The 19,008-nt window shown below is 52.4% G+C and overlaps 1 protein-coding gene across 1 annotated transcript; it reads right to left on the reverse strand.

The window, feature by feature from the left end:
- Window positions 1-306: 306 nt before the first annotated feature.
- On the reverse strand, window positions 307-16,422 carry URM1 (ubiquitin related modifier 1). Its single transcript, XM_084299321.1, has 5 exons — window positions 16,346-16,422; window positions 13,725-13,795; window positions 2,433-2,514; window positions 1,324-1,372; window positions 307-565 (listed from the first exon to the last, which is right to left on the reverse strand). The coding sequence occupies exons 1-5, from the start codon at window positions 16,378-16,380 to the stop codon at window positions 497-499; spliced, it is 306 nt and encodes a 101-aa protein (XP_084155447.1). The 5' UTR covers window positions 16,381-16,422; the 3' UTR covers window positions 307-496.
- Between the last annotated feature and the right edge of the window lie 2,586 nt (window positions 16,423-19,008).

Below are 19,008 nucleotides of genomic sequence, written 5' to 3' on the forward strand. Positions count from 1 at the left end.
CTTTTGTCTCCTTGCACTTCCCGTCTCATCCTTCCCCAGGCAGCCCCGTGGCTGCTGCGATAGCCTGCACAACCCTAAACACCGCGTGGAAAGATCCCCAGCACCAAAGCAAAGGCACCACGCCTCACCCCAGAGCGGGTACAATCCCCCCCAAACGCCTCACTGCCTGCAAAGAGGCACCATCAGGGTCCAGCAGCCCTCTTCCTTCCGTCACAAAACCACAGTTGCACATGCAGCAGGTGCTCTCTGCTCGTTAAGGTACCTGAAGTGCAGTCAGGAGAGGTGAAATGAGGACCAAAAGATGGATGCTGTCTCAGCACACAGCAGGCCGCACGTTGGCGAGGCTTTATTTGGATGTGTAGGAACAAGGGAACATGGTGGGAAGGTGCCGAGACCAGGCATGGACAGTTCAAGAGAGTTTTGGGTGGGTTTAGGTTTTTGTTTGTTTGTTTTTGGCCAAAGGTTTGGATTTACGTCCTCTTGCTTTTCCAGGAGTTCACCCGCCGTGTAATGTCGAGATGAAAAGCACATTATCCTGGTCCTGGAGTTTGTAATCCAGCTCACCCTGCAGGCCAAGGGGAAAAAAAAAAAAAAAAAAAAAAAAAGAAAGAAAAATGGTTGAAATGTCACTTCCAAATACTAGCTGCAAAGAGAAAACATCTTGTAAAAAGATGGTGAGCGTTAGGGAGAGCAGAAGGGGATAGACGGATGTTTTCATCTTAAAGGCAGCAAAGGTGAGAGATCAGAGAAGGAGCTGACACTCATTATCCCAGGAACACGCCGCTTTCTGGACCACGGTTTTGACAGAACAGGTGGTTGCCTGAGGCAGGAAAATAGTTAGGGACTGTTTGTTTGCTGAGCACAACAGTGGGCTGAAAAGGAGAGGCATGAAGCAGTTGCTTGTTTGGGTAGAAACCTCCCCAGGGCTGTCTTCACCAGCTAGGGCACCACCCTGCTCCTGCTGAGGGGTCTGGCTCAGGGCTGGGAAGCTGCCCGGGACCCCCCAGGCTCTTCCCTCCTGCGTGGATGAGAGCTGGGAGCAGCCAGGGGTGAGCAGCCCGTCGCCGGAGGCCGGGGAATATGAGGGCTCTCTCCTCAGACAGAGGCTGGCTGATGAGACTCAGCAGGTTAGAGCGAGGCTGCAGGCTGTGGAACAGCCCCGGTGGTACAAGGCAGGGCAGAGATCCCAGCCTGCCCCTTCCCCCTCAAATCCCAGACACTTGGCTCGGGGCAAGAATCCGAAATAGCTTCTCTGAGAGCAACTGCAGAACAGACAGAGCAATATTTTCAACAAAGAAAAAGTCAAAGTGAAGGAGTACAGACCATTAGTTCCCAGTCTGCGTCGTTGATGAGCACCAAAATTCCTGGCCTCCTGCAGAACACAGAAATAATTAGGATACAGGGCGGCTAAAAAGCTCCACAAATAGTTAAGAACGAGGGACGTTAAAGCACAGATCACAAGCTGGCTGCCTGTAAAGCCAAAGGGAAAAAGGAATCCTAGCATGGAGGTAGGAACAGGTACAGTCTGTGCCCTTTCTAGATCAAATAAAGGGGAGGCAGGAGCAATCCCAGAGCTCATTTAAATCAAAATGCACCATTCCTGAGGATGCTCCAGGATGACTATATTTCCGTACCACGTAGAAAAGCCAGGTAATTAAAACCCCCACACAACAGTCGAGCGCAGAGAGCTCGATGGGAAGGAAGGGGAAGGCATTCCGGAGCCCCTACCGAAGGCGGCAACCACCTGGGATCCACTGCGAGCCCCCGGTTCCAGGCAGAGGGATTCCCCCTCTTTGATCTTCAGTGTCCTGCAATTGTCTCTCCTGTTACCAGGGGACCTGGCACACGCTTCAGCTCACAAAGATCCGTGACGAATGTTAAACACCCCCAGCGCCACCCCGCAGTCAGGGATGGTTTGCACAGCTCACTCTGCTCCATTTCTCTCTCTCTCTCTCTCTTTTTTTTTTTTTTTTTCCTTTCCCCCTCCACGAGGCTGGCCCCATTTTGACAATAAAAATACATTTCCCAGAAGAAATGTTTGTTGGCACTTCGCCGAGCGACTGCTTCAGTCCCAGTGATGTCAGCAGGGAATGGACAGACCTGCTAAAAGTCCTGGAATTGGGGATATGCGAGCTGCACCGCTCCAGGTGGTAACGCGGAGAGCAGAAATTATCTGGGGCCCTGCTTTGGGTTTAAGGCTTAAGGATTCGGGGTGAGGGCTGCAAAAGGCAGACGAGCTCTCCAGGGAACAGTGGGAGGTAGAGCTTGGAGTTCCTTCCAAACCCAGGGGACACGCTCCTCGTTATCACATCAGCATATCCCCTGTTTTCAGGGACATTTCCCTTCCTGCAACCAACAGGAAAAACGCAGCCCAAACCACGGGCATCACCAGAGAGGGAAGCGCAGGGAAGGTTCACGGCAGCTGTACTTACACAGATTCCCCTTGCATAAACAATTCCGGCCGTTCCTTCAGCAGATTCGTTTTGATCCACTTTAGCAGGTTCCTGATATCCCCTGCAAGGAGAGAGGAGAGCAGGTTACAGGCGAGCTGACAGCTCCTGGGCAGTGCCAGGACAAAGCGATTGTTCACCCACCAAAAGGAGACGAGGAACCTGCCGGCTAGATGGGGAGGGAGAGCCCCACTCCTCCCATCAGAGCAGGACTGCCCCTCAGCAGCAGCTACCCAGGCAGCTCAAAGCCCTCAGCTCCCCGGGTTGGCAGAAAAGGGTTGCTCCTCCCCAGAGAAAGGGCGATTTGGGGACTGGTGCCCCCCTGCCTCAGCTGGTGGGGGTACAAAAAGGAAGTCTGAGAGCTGGAGCAGCTCTTTGGCGAGGGCCTCTTCCTTCAACCCCCCTGCTCTGTGCGCTGCAGGCATCCCACAAGGCTGACGCAGCAGCACCGAAGCAGGAGATTCCTGATAAGATTCCTTCAGCACACCCCACGCCCTGCGCATCCTGGGCTCACCCAACAAATCGCTATTTAACCCAGCATTTAATTCAATTCTAAAAGTCCAGACAAGTGTGCCGAGCATCTGAACGAACAGCAGAGACACCAGGGGTACCGAAACCAGCTCCAGCTCCTGGAGACGTGCTCTGCAGCTCACAGATGTGCACAGAACCAGGCACCACGCAGGCCCTGCCCGTGCCAGGTGTGTTTGGGGCACTGGTCACGTTGTTCAGCGTTGCTCCTGCTGGCGTAGCCGTGCCCCCCGTGCCCGGCCTCCTCCCTCCCCACCAGCTCCCTCCCCATGCACTTCGTGCTCACGGCTTCTTTATTAAAGCTCAGCCTTTATCTTTCCATTTCGGTAGGTGACAGGAAGGATTTGTCTTCATGTAAAAGGAGGAGGAGACACTGCTGGCGGGTTTTTATAGTATCAATTTTACTTTGTGAGGCAAAAACAATTTCTTTAGTGATAGCATCAGTTAATTTCCTATTGGAGAGGTGAGAAGAGACGGTGGGGGGGGGGGGGGGGAATAATCCGTTACAGGGTTTAGAGAAGCTGACAAATTACAACGTGGAGTTCTCCTGCCTTTGCCTCTATATTTCACCATTCCACAGCCCACTTCATCACTCTGAATCCACGATCAGTTATTCTCCCGGGGCTCCTTTAAACAACCCTTTGAAAGCCCTGGAAGAGTTTTGTTTGTTTTAGAGGCGCGAAGCCGCTTCCCGGAGGCGGCGAGGGCTGGAGCTGCTCTCGGGTCCTGGTGACTCCTGCACGTGTGGCAGCCCCGCCGTGCTTGCGGGGAACCCTCCTGCACAGAAATCCGACCCCCTGCGTCTGATTCACCAAGTGTTTGCTTCGTGAGCAGCAAAAATAAACGTGCTGGCAGCAGCTCGACCCAGTCCCTGACACACAGTGGGGTTTTATGGGACCGTGCACACCCAGGGCTGGGGTTCTTCCAGTAGGGTCACCCCGTCGCTGTTGTCACGCTAAGGGTGAGCAGCCCTGGAGATGGGGACGTGTCTTTTTTCCTAAGGAAAGGGGGAGCTGCTGGGATTCCGCCCCCATTTCCCCTGTTTCGTGGCTCTGGACCACAGGAAAATGCTGCTGCAGCGTCAGGCCCTCAGGATCCCACACCCAAACAGCTCCCGCTCTCCATCACCAAGAAATGAAAGCTGGGGAGGAAGAAAGATGGAGAGAAGCCTTCGGGAGGAGGAGGAGGAGGGGGGGGGGCACGGAGGGGACACCGGCCCCACCAGCAGCGCGCCCGCGAGCTGTTTCATATTTATGCACTTGCGGCGGGGCACGCAACAATGAGCTGTGCCAGATACAATTCTCCCTGCCTGGAATGAGCAGCCCTTTCCTCTGGGACCTTTCGGGAGAGATCATTTAACCAGAAACACGCTGCACCAGCTGGATAAAAGGCAGCCACCTAGACGCAGGCTGGACGGAGGGGCGAGAGGACTGATTTATTTGAGGCCGCGCTGGAAGACTCCCTCAGCCCTGCTCCTCCCGTAATAAACGTTATTTCCAGCCCCACCTGAGCCTACATTCATTTAGCCCTCCCCACAAGTCACGCACACGCACTGAAGAATTCAGGCAGCAGGAAAAAACTGACGCCCTGTGCATGCCTGGAGCTTCCCTGCTCTTAGCAGTGATGAAAATGAAGGTCCCTTCTCTTTGGCCAACCTCCACACTAATACTTGCAGCTGATTTCTCTGCACTGAACCTTTTTTTTCCCCCCCCACCTTCATGTCTTTACAATCTGTGCACCAAGATTACTAGAACAAATCAATTACAGAGGATGAAAAATGACCAGAGACGCCCCAAAACCACCTCGGCCACGGAAGCTATCGGAAAGGAACAAAATTGCTTCCATCGCAGTTGGTCTGGGGAGAAGCCATCCTGCAGCTCAGCGCCTCGATCGGTTCCTGCACGGCGTCACGATGGCAATAACCAGAGGTGAATTACCTCCTGCCTCTTGTCTTTGACATACGTGGAGTTCCTGAGGCAGTTTCTTTCTGAGCTGGGTCGCGCCCAGGTTGCTCCCTGGGTGAAGGATTTGCTGTGCAAGCGGCCGGGCCCCCACACCCAACAAAGAAGGAGGGGAAAAAATAATCCCCACCAAAAAGCCACCCTAACTGTCCTCACCGTTGGCAGCATCAGCAGAGAAGCCAGAGCGAAGAGGCCGGGGAAGCTGAAATATTCTCAAATTGCAAAGGAGGGACCAGAGCACATGGTAGGAAATCCCTGCCTCATTTGTACACAGAGACAGCTTCTGCTGCCTGTGCTAACAGTACATCAAACCTCTCCAAATTCTCGGGAAAAATAATCTAAAGTTAATTAAAAAAAAAAAAAAAAAAAAAGGAAAACTGACGAACGTTTGAGAAAACCGCTTAGTTCAAGTGCACAGATGGGAGCTCAAACCCACAATACATGCATAAAACAAATCACCCAGCGAAAACACACAGCTCAGGAAAACGCCGAGCGTGCTCGCAGTGACACAAAATCATTGGCTTGTCACGCAAGCGGACAGGATGCAAAAACTGCAGTGAGCGTGCATACAAAAACCCCACAGCCTCGGCTCGTTTTCAGCCCAGCTGCAGTACAAACACTCCTGGTAGTGGCGGGGAGAACTGCACAGCCTGCTCGGTCCCCTCGCGTCTCCTCTGAGGCCTGATCTTCTGCGTTATCCCCACTGTTCCTTGATGAGGAATCTGCTGAGCTTCCTCTGCAAGAGAAGCGCGCCCGGGACTCCATTTTAGCACTGCCTGGAACAAGAGCCCGGGTTCATTCGCACCCTGAAACCCAGGGCTGAAGCCCATAGATCTTCCCCAGCTCAATAAAACCTCCTTGGCCTGACAGGTTCATCAGCCATAGCTCAGCAGAGAGGGCGCTCCCTGTGAGCAGAGAAAACAGGAGCCTGGAGTAAGAAACACCGAGCTGGGGGTTGCAGGGGAAGACCCTCACACCGAGCTGATACATGTGCAGGAACACAGAAGGATTCTGCAGGATCCCAGTTACACAAACACACGGCCCCACTCCCAGGAGCTGCACAGGGCACGGGCAGCCTCGCACACACACGTGCAGTGCCCAGACACCTCCGTGTCCCCGGCCTTAAAATCCAAATAATGGCCATCAGGCAGCACAGAGCGCCCAGAGGGCATCCCGAGGGTGCAGTCACACCCGTATCACGCCTTGGCTGCAGAGCTGAGCGCTTATTTCAGGGAAGAGGGGAACCCTACAAAGGGCGAAGCATGGAAAATTCCCTTCTGGTCCGCAATAAAGAAGATCTATGCAGCACTGGTCACTAAGGGGTCAGTGCCGCAGGAGCACGGCGCTTTCCCGGGCCGCCTCGCGGATAGCTCCCCGTGGGGTACCGCTTCTTTGACCCAGAATCAGATCATTTATCATACTGACCATGGCTGAGCTCCAATTTGCTGAGGTCACTAACTCTGGACGAGCGCCGCTCCACCCACATTCTCCGCCACTGGCCTGTAACCATGACAAAGCCCCTTCCCTGCCGCTCCTCTGCCATTATTCCCCCTGCCTGCATGGAAATGTAGGGAGAGACGATCTGTAGCCCCCTTCCCTGCTCAAGCAGCATGTTTCTAAAGAGACAAACCGGCTCCCGGTACCTGCTGCCCCGCCAGGTGAACGCTTGCTGTGTGCTTTTCCATCTCACGGCACTCCGGGAACCTGCTCTGTAAAAGAGCCTGCTACAAAACCTGACCTGAGGGATGCTTCAGCCTCTCGCAGCCTCCCATCTGATATGCAAATCACTCGCTGAAGCAGACGATGGTGTGCCATAAACCGCAGAAGAAGACCTGGAATAGCTTAGAGAAATGGAGTCACAGGCAAACGGGCTCGGTGCTGCGCAGAGCCAGGCTGAGGAGAGCAAAATCCATTTTGTCTGACAGGCACACGAGCCCACCCTGCCAGGCGCTGGAGTGGCCGCTGCTTTAAGTGCTACAGAAATATCAGGGGGTAACTACAGGAGAATCCCACTTGTTCCTCTCTTCTGTTGTTGTCTGCTCTAAGCAAACATCAAGGTCTTGGTTTGTGTCATTTTTATTTGTATTACAACACCCTCCTCTCACTTCCCAGCCTGGAGAGAAGCCTTAGCAGCTCTTCCCCATTTCCTTGTGTCCACGGGATCAGAGGGCTCTTTCATCGCCCTGCTGTTAGCAGCAGAGGCTCAGATCCCAGCTGTCACTGAGCAATTCTCAGCCCTGAGGTTTTATCACAGCTCCCCCGAGCTGCAGAGGAGCTGCTCGGGATCTCCCGTGCCCCGCAGGCTGCTGGCAGGACACCACAAGTTCAAGGGATCTCCAATGCCCCTACGTAGCCAGCAGCGAGGCTCCAGATCCATCAGCTCCCGTTACAAGAAAGCAGCTCTGGGCTGCTCCTCGGGGTAAACCTAATCCCCGCGCGTTCCCAAAGTCAGAGCAAATCCCGTAACACCCGATGCTATTGTCACTCCAGCCTCCCAAAGAAATGCCGGTGCACCAAACCGTCTCCTTTAATTAGGATCACAGACCGCTGCTGCTGGTCCGGAGCCTTGCCTCCTGTTCAAAATCATCGAGGGAAGGACCTGGGAGAGCCTCACGGGCTCCTGCACAGGCAGCAGAGGGCCAGATGAGGAAGCACAGGCACGAAAAACAACAGGTTAACAGCTCCTGCACTTTTATCCCTCTGGCAGCGCAGAATTACCTGCAACAAAAGAGCACCCCCAGCCTTGCCCGCTCCGATTCTGAGATGCTCGAGCCACAGAGGCCTGCTACCAGCCCCCCAGGAGACTGTGCCATGGTCTGACAGTTTTGCAGTCGGGAATCTTCCTGCGACGCACCAAACTCCCTTTTCTCCACTCCTCCCTATCAATCTGTGCTCGATGGCACTGCATCACCCCGGCTATCATCCGTCCTTCCCTGTGACCAAGGAGATATCCCACCTCACTGCTTTTCCGCTCATTTATCCCGCTTAACCTTGAATCTTGCTGGTTATTTTTTGTTTTAAGCTGCTGAGGAAGACAATTCAGAGGACGCCTTACTAACTGCAGGCACAAAGCTTAGCCAGAACCCAGCACACTGCATTTTTCCCCTCTCTCAATTTTTCCCAGCTCCTGGGTTTTGTGTGCGTGCGGAGGGTTACGAAGGAAAACCCTCTCGGTGTCACAGGAGCCCCATGTGAGACCCCACAGAGGAAGGTGGCTGCTCCTGCAGGAGCTGCAGAGGGATTCCCTGTGCCTGGCACTGCATGCAGCCAGCCTGGCAGAGGGAATCCCCCAGGGCTGGGCTCTCCTGGGCACTGCCAGCTGGAGAAGAGCTCCCTGAAGCAGACCCCTCGCCCCCCTTCCAGCCGTGCTGGTGGCTGGTGTCCCCTCTGGCTGCTGGATGAGTCAGTGTCACAGCTCAGTGACTGCCATCGTTTTCTTCCCCTAAATGCAGGGACCACGCCGAGCCCAGCCCTCGCCTCTCACTTTCGAGCTCGGCTCCGCTGGGCTATTATCACTTTCATACAGGGCAAGCACCATTAAACCGATTCCTGCCCACCCAGCCCAGCCACCCCCACGGATACTCCGAGCCCCTCAGTCTTACTTGAAAGGGGAAAAGAAAGGGCCAGTGAGATGATCAGGGTGGAGGAGAGGGGGGGTAAGATTTACAAGTGAATGGAGGTAAGAATGGAGCAGTTTGTGGGATAAAGGGGCTGCAGAGGGAGCTTTACAGATGTGCAGAGGGACGGCGGCTCATTGTTTAATTAAGCAGAAAGTGGCTCTTTTGAAAAGCAATTTTGCACAGGAGCTCTGAGCTCAGCAAACAACTCCTGCGAGTGAGGGCAGGAGGAGAAAGGAACAGCTGGCCCGGAGCCGTGTGAACCGCATGCTAAGCGGTTTAAAGGGCCCGGATCCTCCTCCCCAAGCCCTGCTCCGCTGCCACCCTCAGAACAGTGCTGTCAGCGCAGCAAATCCCACCGAGAGAAAAGAGAGAGCCGAGGGAAGGGGGGGGGGGGGCACGGCGCAGAGAGGTTATCCCGCTAGGTGCCCGCACTGCAGCGCGGCGGCCGGGGAGGCGGGGAGGGGGGGGGAAAAGCCAGGCTTTGTTAGCCCTGGGGATTTGGTCGCACACAAGAGCTGGGTTCTGGCTGCCTGGGAAGCTCCCCGCACAATGAGAGGCTCCGCGGCCTCCCTCGAGGGTGTTGGGGCTGCTGCTGTAGGGCTGTGACACCTCTCCCCGTCCCTCGTCCCTCGCCAGGGACCTGCTGCTCCTCCTCGGGCTGAAACTGGGAGCTGGAGCACTGAGAGCAGCCGTGGCGGGGATGCTCCTTCACGCCGAGCTCCTGGCTGCAGGTGGGGTGCCAGCCCGGTAACTCGGTGAGCCCCCTTCCTCACCCCAACACGTGCAGTGATTCCCTGCCTCCTCTGAGCCCTGCCGTGCTCCAAGACCTGGCCGCGTGGAATTCCTCACCTACAGCTTCCTGCCGGCCTTCCAGCAAGCCTCTGCGTCACCTCCACCACTTTGATTCCTTTCTGGAGCAAGTTTTAAACCATCAGGGGTAATGAACAGAGCAATAAAGGCATCCCAGAGTACTAATTACTTACCAGCTACCCCGCGCTACCTAGCAGCAGCACTAGGCATTTAAAGACAACTTTTACCCTGGATTTTCAAACTTTCACTCTTGGCTTTACAGGGTTTTGTGCAGCACCCCAGTCCCTCCAAACACATGCCATTTTTAGGCCTGTAGCACAGGTGTGATCTCTCGAGATCCCCAGGCTCTTTTCTGAGGGGATGAACTCTCCCAGCTCCCCAGCAGTCCTCCACGCTGTGCACAAGGCCCCCGGGAAGCAAAGCTCTTGAGGAGCAGTCCACGCTCTTCTCTACAGGGATTTTAACATAAGCAGCACTTGGCAGATTATTTTAATTTTCCCTCTAAAAGAAAAAAAAAAATCTGATTAGCAACAAGCCTTTTTCCCTGGGGTTTTGGTAAAAGGAAACCACAAACAATTACCAAAACAGCCTGATTAAAAATTTATCCTTCCTGACTTGCAAGTGCCAAAACACACAGCGAATTCTGGGTTAGCCCAGAAGGTCCAGGCGACCACTGCTGCTCCTAAACCAGAAGTCCCAGCACTGAAACCACACGAGAAGCTGGAAGTGGAAGGCCCGCAGCCTGCAGCACAACTGGCAGACACTTTACAAGCAGCCCCGGCCCCCGGATACAACACCCAGAAAACTTTTGTAAGCACTCAGCAGAAAACTTTTGTAAGCCCTCTTCGCCAGCGGGACGCTGCTGATCTAAACCTGAACCGACTACAAGGGTTAAGCACAGGCAGCTACTTCCCACCCCTCCAGCGGCGTCCATGCAATTCGCATGGCCATAGACAAATCCACCACTGTGAGCCCCAGCGAGATGGAGGAAGGAGCTCCGCCACCACTCGCAGAGCAGTCATACAATGATCTATTTGATTACTGAAGCACTTGGTTAAATTACTGTGGCTTGTTTCAGGAGGAAGCTGCCAAATACATTTTCAGTTTTTAATTTAGGGTTTCTCTCTTTTATGCTCCATTGTCTCTAATAGCCTCTGAGATGCTCGAAAATAAAGTTGATTTCCCTGCCAATTTAATCCTCTCTCCATGTGACAAATATCCTTATTCCCCCAGCTGCCTTCTCCCACACACACAGTTTTTATGCAGAGGCAGCCAACGGGGCATCAGTGCCTTCAGATCCTAACAGCATTATCAGTGAGATCACCAGAACAGCCAGCAGCTCGGGACGAGGCTCTTGTTCAACTTCGGGTCCTGTTTCTGCGGCAGCTCGAAGAGATTGCACAGCCCTGCACGAAGCTGGGCTTCTGCAGAGCTGCCTTTCCCTGCAGATACATCACACCTTGTGAAGTTCTCACTTGGCAGCAACACCACGACAGCAGCGCTTTGGGAATAAAGAACTGCTGTTTTCCTGGCCTTGTAAGGATACAAAAAGCCCCTCGGATAATAAAAAGAGGGCCTGCCACACAGCTGTACCCCTTGTGGCTCGCTCTTGGCCCATTTGCAGCTTCCTTCCTCCTGCCTTGCCTAATCCCTCCAGGAGCCCATCTTCAGGCATCAGAATAGGGCAGAGAAACGAAGGTACAAAAAGTGAACTGGATTTGGAACCCACCTACTTTCCACCCAGTGCCTGTTACCAGCAAAAAGGAATGGGCTCTGCAGAATTTTGTTAAAGCAACGTTATCACCATTCAGAGAACGCTGCCCGTGTCAGCTACAGAGCATAATTTGTTTCTTTTTCTTCACATAAATATTTGTAGAATATAAAATTATATCCTCATAAAATCTTCCCCCTCCCCTCCCCTCTGGGATAGATATATAAATGCCCAAACAATTAAAATATAGCTGGGCCCAACGTCCCAGAGAGAAGAAGCTGCTCTGCAAAAAAAGAGGACAAAGACAAAAATAACCCAGAAAGAAAGGAAGAGTGGGAAAGAGAGGCCAAACTGGCCAAAAATAAGCTTGACAGCTAATGAAACCAGTTAAAATGGGGTTATAAGTGCAGGTCTTCAGGCGGTCCTCATACTACAAAGCTTTCCCCAGAGCATTAAGCGATGAACGCAGAAGGCAAGGTGAGCAGGGGGCCACAGCGCAGCACCCAGCTGGTTTGTTTCTCTCATCAGGGTAATTCTGGCTGCACAGGGCAGCAGGGAACACACTACGTAGATCTTCCTTTACCCAGACAGCTGAATCCTACTTCCTTGCTGGGAGAGGACCATGGACGGCATTAGGAACAGCATAAAATTGCAAGAATTTACTAAATTCCTTATTTACACGTTTCTGATTTGATTCTATTGATCTCTTACCTCTCCGATGCAATTCTCATCTGGAAAATTACGACGGGTGTCTCCAGTGATCCCCTAGATTGGGCATTACTGCCACATCTGCTTACCCCATCCTCGTGCTGGTGTAAACACTGCCAGAGCCTCACAACTCAGAGTGTCCACTCCTGAGCTTCTGCCATCCCCAACCAGCCCCCAAACCGACAGCACCTTGTCACGTAAAAACCTGTGAAAGAGCATTCACATCAAGCAGCAGGCTGCAAGCCACGGGAGCTGCAAACTGGACCCAGTGCCCTTTCTGCTGCTCTTACAGGTGCAGGGATAACAGCAGCTGTAAAAAGAAAGAAAGGCACGGCGGCACAAAAGCCAGAAGCAAAAATCTATCAGGTGAATCTGGAATGAATCACCGGAGATCGTGAGCTCGAGCCCTGAGGCTGAGCCAGATCTTCAGGGAAAGATTTATCCTGTAGGATAAAGCCAGCTCTCTGGGAAGTCTGCAAACGTCTTCCCAGCAGCTCTGAATGGGAATGGGATAGGCCACACACAACTGCACTAACCACCACCTGGCTGGAAGATCACTCTTTGGCATCACTTCCCCCCTCCCTGGGCAGAAATCCACAGCTCAGGCAGCAACCCCTCCTGCTCGAGGGTCTGATCACGGTCTGAACGCCAGCGATGCCGTGCTTGTCAGCAGGAATCCTGAACACACAGAGCACTAAAGAAAATGATGCTCTAGCCCCCACGTTCATAAACCAACCAAACGAGCGTTTTGGCAGTTCTTTACTAGCTCCCGTTTAAGGGCCCTAAGTGCTCTAACAGCGCCGGAACTCAGCGCCGAACCCTCCTGTGCCACATGGAGCTCTCACCACGGCTTCAGTAGCACCAGGGGAACGTTAAGCGACATGACTAAATTCACCACACTAGTCGGTCTCAGATCGTGTTCCTAGACTCACTAACGACACGATAACACACTATTTCAGTGCTCCTATTACGTTTGAATTACCTATACTTATGTCCAAGTACTCGTATGGATCCCTAATTACTTACAGGCGTAGCAAGGAGATTTCAGGCCCGAACGTTCACAGCGTGTAGATTGTGGTATTGCACATTCACCAGATAGTAGCTGGTAACATCCTTTGATGCTTTGTGTTCACTCAGTTTCCAATCCCACCCTCCAGCAGCATAAAGCACTGCTACCTAGCTGGAAAAATCCAAAACCTACCTGCAGCAGGAGTGTGTTGCAACTGAAGTACGCGCACACACAAGTAGGAACAAGAGTTAACACAGCCCTTCCCAGTGCTGATAAGCCAAATCACAAAGCAGAGCTTGTAACTGCATCACGGGGATGCTCGAAGCTTTCACTGAACAGCTTCTTAGTTTTTATTGCAGGTAAAGCCACAGGCAGCGTGTCCAGCATCACGTTCAAGCATTAGCTTTGCCCTTTTCAATTGTATTGCTAATATAGAATGATTACACGTACTTAAAAGTACAAAAAATAAGTAGACAAAGTACACAAATGTTACACTGCTCTACACACGTCTCTACACAGTGCATATATACGCACATTTATTTATACGTGCCTCTTGGGAACCTCAAAAGAGGCAAGGCAAAACAAGGTAGAGCGGGTTATAGGAGTGCCATGCATCAAGATGAACGTAGACATGATGGACATGTTCCGAGGCTGGTGTCTGCCCAGGAGGAGGGAGGCCAAAGGCTTAACAAAGGACTCACTTCATGATTTGTTAGAGCATACAGAGGTGTTCGGACTATTTCTGCTTGGTATTCACTTTGAGGCCCAAGCAGCAAGCCATCTGATCAACGGCATGTCTGGAAGTGCTTTTAAAATACATCCATACCTGTAAACTACAGCAACTGCTGCACAAATAAGCTTTTGTTTTGCATGTGAATTTCATTTGTGGTCATTCTTTCAAGTTATCCAGCAGGTTCGGATACTCACAAGGCTCTGGCTGAGAAGGCAAAGTCACCTGATGCTTTTTAACACCATCGAACAAGAGTTCTGCACCACCTCTGAAACAAAAAGAACGAACTGCTGAGTTCCTCTTTATTGGCAGAAGGAAGACAGGACAAAAGCAGCAATTTCCACAGATGCCACAATGCAGCACACAAACGACACAGAATACATTCAGTACAGGATTCTCTCCGTCTTTTCTCCACTCTCAAACTGCAAAAGTGCCCTGGGGAAGGTGCCATCTCCTGTTGCCATCACACACCAGAGCCACAGTCCAGAACCCCACGGTGCCCGAGCAGGAAGGTGGCTGCATCCCAAAGAGCTCACAGAGCAGCAGGCAGTGCCCAGCCTTCCCTTTCCTGTTCGCTATCAGCTCTGCTTCAGTTCCAAACGCATTACGGGCACTGCGCTACAGCTCTTCCCGAGCACCTTTCGGCCAGAAGCCTCCAGGCATTTCAGAAATGTGAAAAATCACAGCGTAGCTGTGGAGTCACCGTTTCCCCCGTTTCCACTTGTAAGCAGGGAGAGGAAGTGACTCATGCGAGGTTACACGGCGAGGCAGAGGCAGCGCCAGCAATCCTCAAGTCCTGGCAGGCCTCTCCCGACCTTGTCACTGCAAAGCGCTCCCTCGCAGGAGGGTCTTGCCCGGGAGAAGCAAGCTGAGCAAGTGGCAACGATTACAAATTAACGTAAAAAATACAATCTTCCTCTGCTGAACGACCTAACTTCCCTTTTCTGAGACTCAGAACTTACCTGCAGCACTCACCCTAGGTAACAAAGCAGAGCTCTGAGCCACAGCTCTGTACAGGAGAGCAAGTGTGAACAAACTACAGAATAGAGAGACCGGCAAGTGCAGGGGCTGGTCCTCACACCTGACAAAATGGGAGTTACATTCAATGCACCTCATCTCCTTTGGCTCTTAAAAAAAAAGTCTTTTTTGTAATTGCAACTTAATAAGGCTCAGCAGGTTTCTCATCTGTATCCATTTTTGGGGGGAGGGGGAAAAGACTGAATTCTGACTGCTTTGAGCTTGACAGACACAAGGCAGCATTCCTGGTGTGAGGCAGCAGGCCGAACTCAGCCTCAGATTATAAAACCTCACCGTGTGAGTAGGAACACAGAGCAGAAACGTGCGTGCTGCCATAAAACACGGCACAGAGGCAGGCAGGATGAGTTCTTGGTTCCAGACTGACCAGGATGGCCAGAGCTTGAACAACTGGGAAACCCAAACCACTCAGCACTCAACTGATACCGAAAAATGCCTAACCCATTTAGAAGGAACATCTAACCGTGGCAAAATGCTATTTTCACTTAAACCATTTAAATTTATTTTTTCTTAACGAGATTACATTCTGGAAAACTTCCCGGGTGCCTTGCATCTCCTGAAAACGTTCTCAATAAATTATTTAAAATAAATAATCCCTGCCTAAATATCAGCAAAGGTGCACCCCCACGTTACCAAGTTCCTTTAAATTCGATATCTAAAAATGCCGCACTAGGTTTTCTTGGCTCTACCATGGCAGAGCACAACAGGAGCCTTGTTGTGCCCTCAGCAGCATTACTTATATGCAGCAACTCTCCTAAAGAGCACTCTGTTGGTGTTCTTCCACCAGCTCACAAAAAATAGTTATGTGCAAATTGAAGCAGCGATTATTAACAAGAGCTGAGACTCGTGCAGAAGAACGAGTCACAGTAATTATATGAAAAACATTTTTTTATGCAATGAAAACAAGGTCACGCTTTGTTACAGCGGGAAATGTAGATTGCAAGATAAGGTCCTTCTGTGATGCGCTAGCTGGGGAGAACTCAGCTGCGATTTGTACATAGAGAGCTCATTTATGCATTTCCAAGGGAAGCAAAAATGCATCTCACTCTTCTGGGAAAATTAGGAGAGTTACTGCAGCTGGAAGCGGGAAAGACTGAGGAAAGGATTCTTAAGGAGAGGGGCATTTCAAGGGTTATGGCGTGTCTGTGTTTGCGAGAGGGTGGGAAAAACCAAATAAAGAGCAGCCTTTTAGCTTCTGCTAAAAGAAGGCTTTAAGGAAGGAGCACAAGTATGGTCACAAACGCTCGCAGCCTTCCCTCACAGGCACTTTTCAGCTTCCCAGGGGCGGAGGGGCGGCAGCACCGGCCAAAATGCTGCTAGCGAGAGCCCGGCGGCCTCACCCCCACCTGCGGCAAGGGGCATGAAGCGCACAGCGAGCGCGCGTGAACACGCGGACACACACAGAGAGCACAGCCGGAGTGCGAGGTTTTTATTCATTATTTTAATAATTAAAAAAACAAAGGCAGGGGGAGGCGGGACGGGAGAGGTGCGCTCGCACTGAGGGGCCAGCTCGGCCCTCGCGGCCGCTGCCCCGCCCGGCCCAAGGCCGCCGGTTGCCCCGGGGAGGCCGCAGCCGCCCGGCCGGGCCTGGTGGGCCCCGGGGCCCCGTCACGGCGCCACCGGCCCGCGGGGAGCGCCGGGCGCCGGCACCGCCCGCGGGCCCGCTCGGGGCCTCGGCCCCGCTCCGCCACAGGGCCGCGGCCTTCTCGCGGACACGGGCCCGGCCCCTCCCGGCCCTGCCCGCCGCCCGGCCCCGGCCCCAGGCCCCGCCGCCCGCGCTCACCCGAACTCCACCTGCAGCGACACGGGCGCCGCCATCTTGGCGGCGGCGGGCGGGAAGGGAAGGAGGCCCAGGGCCGCGCCGGAAGTGCCCCGGGCGGGCTTCCGGCAGCGCCGCGTTACCATGGCAACGGGCAGGGAAAGGCGGAGGCCTAGGCCTAGGCCCGCTGTCCTCAGGGCGGTTCGCTGAGCTCTAGCTGCAGTTTGTGCTGTTGTAAAACACTGAATAAAAAACTGAAACACCAAATAAACCTAAACCACTCCAAATAAGCCTAAAACACTTCAAATATACCCCAAAACACCCATCCCGCGTTAAATTCCTGTCTCGCCATTCACTGGGCCCTTCTCTGCCTGCTTTGGGTGCACAAAGGCCAGGAACGGCGGCAGCTTCCCAGCTCCAGGGCCAGGCCTCCCTCCGCCCGCTGCCCGCTGATTGCTGGTGTTAGTGGGGACACAGAGATGGCCCTGCTGGGTCTGCCCGAGTGCCGCTCCTGTAGCCAGCGTGGAAGATGGCGCGCGGCTACTCCGCATCCCCTTGGCCTCCTGCAGCAAGCACATCGCCGCAGCGCAGGGCCCCATCCAGCACCGCGCTAACAGCGTGGCGCACATCTGTCGCCCGTTTGTTTGCTCCTCCTGTCCCCAGAGGGAGAAGCGCGTGCACAGGCGGCCGCAGCCATGGTGGTGACAGCTGGGCTGTGCCGTGGTGCAGGCGGCACTGGTGGAAAACTGCAGCCCCTTAACCCTCCCTCCTCCAGCCCTCCACTCAGTGGAGGGCTCGGCTTTAAAATATACATGTCCACGTGCACACATGGAGATAGAAATGTCATATAGACGCGTATACATTATGCATTATATGTAACGGGCATAAATTTACGCAGACAGATTGCTCTACGTTTATGCTAACGGGGGTCAAGGCACGCCTAACCCCGAGAGCAGAAGGTGGTGGTGTTTGTAACGGCCTTTTGTTCTGGGAGGCGATCATTCTCTGGGCTGGGCCCCAGGAAAGGCGCCATGGTCCCCAGCACGACCAACGCCACCGCTGCTGCTGGAGGTTATGCTATGGCAGAGGCAAGAAGCCGCTGCCTAAAAAATCCAGTTGGATTTTGAGATATCTCTAAGTCCTGAAGACTCTGGGTATCTCAGAGATATGGCTCAGGATGTTGAACCAATTGTATAGGAAATAGGCAGAGGAAAGAGAAGCATTAGACAAAAATCTTATTTCTATACACTTCAGAAATGACTGAAGCACTCTGTATACAGAGGATCTGGTAATCTGGGCTCCAGATCAGTGTTTGTAGATATGGTTTTATATGAGCTATTCTTCTTCCCTCCAGAAATCATTTATGATGCCAAATAATAGCAGAACTGGCTCCTAAAAATCCCGATTCCTGAGCTATAGAAATGCAACAAAAAACTACAGATTTAGTGTTAGTGCTTCTCCGTAAAGGCAAAAAGAAATTAAAAAAAAAAAAAAAAAAAAAAGAGAGAGAGAGAGAGAGAACGGTAATAATAAATACCAATTTGGTTCTTTCAAGCATTCAAAGCTGGTTACTGTTAACAATTGCCCTGGAAATACAGTCAGTGAGCACATGAGCTATGGGGGACATTTTTATGGACAATGTGTGCTTGGGAAGAAGAGCAATTCCCATCTCTGTGCCGGGTGCTGAAATCTGAGCATCATGAATTTACCAGCATATGCTTGGGGATGGGGAAAGAAAGCATGTAATCTCCTTGAGAAAGTGTAATGCTGACATTGTTATTTCTAAAGCGTTGTAAACATAGATGGTATTTGATAATCAGGTACATAAAGAAAAAACATAAAGTCAATGTCCCTGCCGTGAATGTGTGCCCTGCATTCAGCCTGCTGTAACACACCATCTTCTTGTTCAATCCCAGGGATATGTCATTGTGCAATACTTAAGCTAAACCTCTCATTTCCAGTCAATTTTCAATGTCGTCCTCTTGGTTCCAGGCACAGGAGAGCACTGGCTGAGCCCGCCAGGCTCCGGCATCCCCAGGTCTTTACAGTGCTTCCCTTGCTGAGCCAGGGCGAGGGGGCCAGGCTAGTCCTGCTACGCCCGGCCTTCCCCTCCCACATATTCAACTGCGCCAAACAAAAGAACAGGTTGGAAATTGAGCCTCGCAATAAAGAGGGTTTAATTTCTTTTGTCTCAGTCCTGGCTTTTTGTTTTTCAGTTTGCTTGTTGTTTTTTTGTTGTTGTTGTTGTTGTTTTTTTCTTTTTTCTTTCTCCCCTTGAGTGCAGAAGGGGTATGCCTCCATTCCTCTGCCAAGGGTTTATTCTGGAGGAAACAGTTTAGGTTGCCATCACATTTTACAGGGAAACATACTTTATAAATACAACAAGGCCCAGCGCTACATGGAAACATTTTATCAGAGAGCCCTGAGCTGACGATTCAATTATTTTTCAATAAAACATCAGGGGAATGCACAAACAGCTGCTTGCATCCTTCCACACAGCAAGTCAAACTTCAAGGGGAACAATAGATGGCGAAATGGGAGCCATCTCTGAAGCGGTAACAATGGGTTTCCTCGCTCGGGGCTTTGTTTGATTTCCCAGTCTCAGTTTTGAACTCCCTCCGCCGGAGAAAGGCGCGGGGGTAGGACGGGGCGAGGGGGAAGCAGGCAGAGGGGAAGGAGGGTCAGGG

Source organism: Netta rufina (assembly GCF_964035555.1).
Source record: "Netta rufina genome assembly, chromosome: 20".
In the NCBI taxonomy this organism is placed as follows: Eukaryota; Metazoa; Chordata; class Aves; order Anseriformes; family Anatidae; genus Netta; species Netta rufina.